The sequence below is a fragment of the Cyprinodon variegatus genome, unplaced genomic scaffold (genome assembly GCF_000732505.1).
Source record: "Cyprinodon variegatus isolate N-32 unplaced genomic scaffold, C_variegatus-1.0 Scaffold232, whole genome shotgun sequence".
NCBI lineage: Eukaryota > Metazoa > Chordata > Actinopteri > Cyprinodontiformes > Cyprinodontidae > Cyprinodon > Cyprinodon variegatus.
Window position 1 is genome coordinate 493739 of NW_015150685.1, and position 2172 is coordinate 495910.

General features: G+C 34.8%; 1 protein-coding gene across 1 annotated transcript; it reads right to left on the reverse strand.

The window, feature by feature from the left end:
* On the reverse strand, positions 1-1187 carry hoxd8 (homeobox D8; the record flags this gene model as incomplete). Its single annotated transcript, XM_015381364.1, has 1 exon — positions 1-1187. A coding segment is annotated over one exon (312 nt), but the record flags the coding sequence as incomplete, so codon positions are not given.
* Between the last annotated feature and the right edge of the window lie 985 nt (positions 1188-2172).

Below are 2172 nucleotides of genomic sequence, written 5' to 3' on the forward strand. Positions count from 1 at the left end.
TATTTTTTGTCATCTATTTTATCAAAAAACATTTACACATATAAAAATTTTCCACAACATGAGATTTTGTTTTCAAACCATGGACGTACAATTAGCAAAGGGAAATAGTCAATCAAGGAGTAAAATGCGCTTAAAAATAACATTTAAAAAATAGATACAGGCTTTTAAGCTGTATTAAACTGGAATGGGAAAAACAAGTATTTTCTCTTTGGGGGGAAATGAATGGAAATTGACAAATTAAATATTTCGGGAAGATTTTTTATTTTATTTTATCTTTTTTTTTTGTGAGAGCATGTAACCCTGAGAGAATCAGCTGAATTTACACCAATGTGCATCAAAATTTAGCTGGTCTTTAACTTGTTCCTTAAAACGCATTATCCCTTTCTTTATTATGATTTTTAAAAAACAAACAAACAAACAAATAATACATATGGCTACTTTCCTACAAACTGCTAAAACATTTATCCAACAATTGTCCTGCAGCCGCTGAACAGTTTGGTCTTGTTTATATAAGCGGCGGCTTGCTGACCATTTTGGTAACGCGCACATAAATTATAGACAGTTTTAGATTTCTATGTAGCTATAAAAAAAAAACCCTGTATTATTTGGTTTTTTACCCTGTAAAAAATAAAAACCCTGTTTTCTCCAAAGGACTCAACATCTCTTGTATCTGGGGTGGGGAGTAATTTTTGACAGGCCGTCTGAAACCGCTCAGGTTGCCATCATACATTCATTGATTATTCATATACGGGGCTAAGAGTTGGTGCAGCTTCTTTAAAATAATAATATTATGAATAATAAGAAAGATCAAGATTTCTTGGTGTTAATGGATGTTTTTGAGCGGCTCAAATGTTTTCGGACTGAACAGCGTCTTTTCAGACTGTTATCGCCGTCTTCACGGTGCTGCTGTCGCTGTTTTTGTTGCTGTCCATCGCTTTCTTATTTTTGCTCCTTCCTTTGGTGTTCGGCAGCTTGTTGTCTTTCTTCCAGCGCATGCGTCGGTTTTGGAACCACACCTTCACCTGCCGCTCCGACAGACAGAGCGCGTGGGCCACCTCGACCCGGCGGCGGCGCGTGAGGTAGCGACTGAAGTGGAACTCCTTCTCGAGCTCCAGGACCTGCTGGCGCGTGTAGGCCGTGCGCAGCCGCTTTGGTTCCGGGCCGACGTGATTTGGATTGACTGCAAGAAATATATCAAAATAAAAGTTCAATAAATATATTTATATTTTATTTTGCTGAGAATAAATATTTCGTCGTCAATATAAATAAATATTTTAAAGAATATTCTTAAAACACATATTAAATTAAACAAATTTGTTTAAATATAATTTAAAAAATAAAACAAATTTATAATAATTATAAACTGGCTAATATATTATTATAACAACAATTTCTGTTATTATAAAAAAGTTGTAGTAAAAGCCAATCTGGTTGGTGTTTTGGGTAAACAATTGCTACAGCACGTTTTGAATTTAACAAAAAATACAGAAACACATAAACAAATCAATTATAACTTAAATCTCACGATAGGTTTGACTAGATAAAACAAATGCTGTTAAAACCATATAAATAATAAACATAAATGTTCAATAAAAATGTTTTAAATCAATAAATATACTTAATTCCACGCGATTATTACCGACATTACTATTGCTATTTTTAATATTAATATAGGCCAATATCAAATCCGAATATGAATAAAATACCTAAATAAATATGCCAGCACGGCCTCATTCATCACCATTACTCTAAATCAAAGTAAATCAGTGTATCTAAGCCTTATATAAACATCACAGCAGTTATCTTTTTACTCTATGTGCTTAGTGCTCATTTGTGGTCGACCGGGAACAGATCCAAGAAGGATTTTCTGTTGTTGTTGTTGTCTGTGTACTTTTAACTCGCAGGTTTTTTGTTTGTCCGCATCGCTGCACATTAATTTCCATGCACACCGCCTAACAACACACACACACACACACACACACACACACACACACACACACGGTTCGCCTATACTCGCTGCAGCAGGGTCGTAAAACTTTATAGGGGCTGTAATTCTCGCCTGCTCTCGCTGAGGTCGTAAATTATTCGACAGAGAAAAAGAAGATGCTCACAAATGGAAAGAAAGAAAGAAAGAAAGAAAGAAAGAAAGAAAGAAAGAAAGAAAGAAAGAAA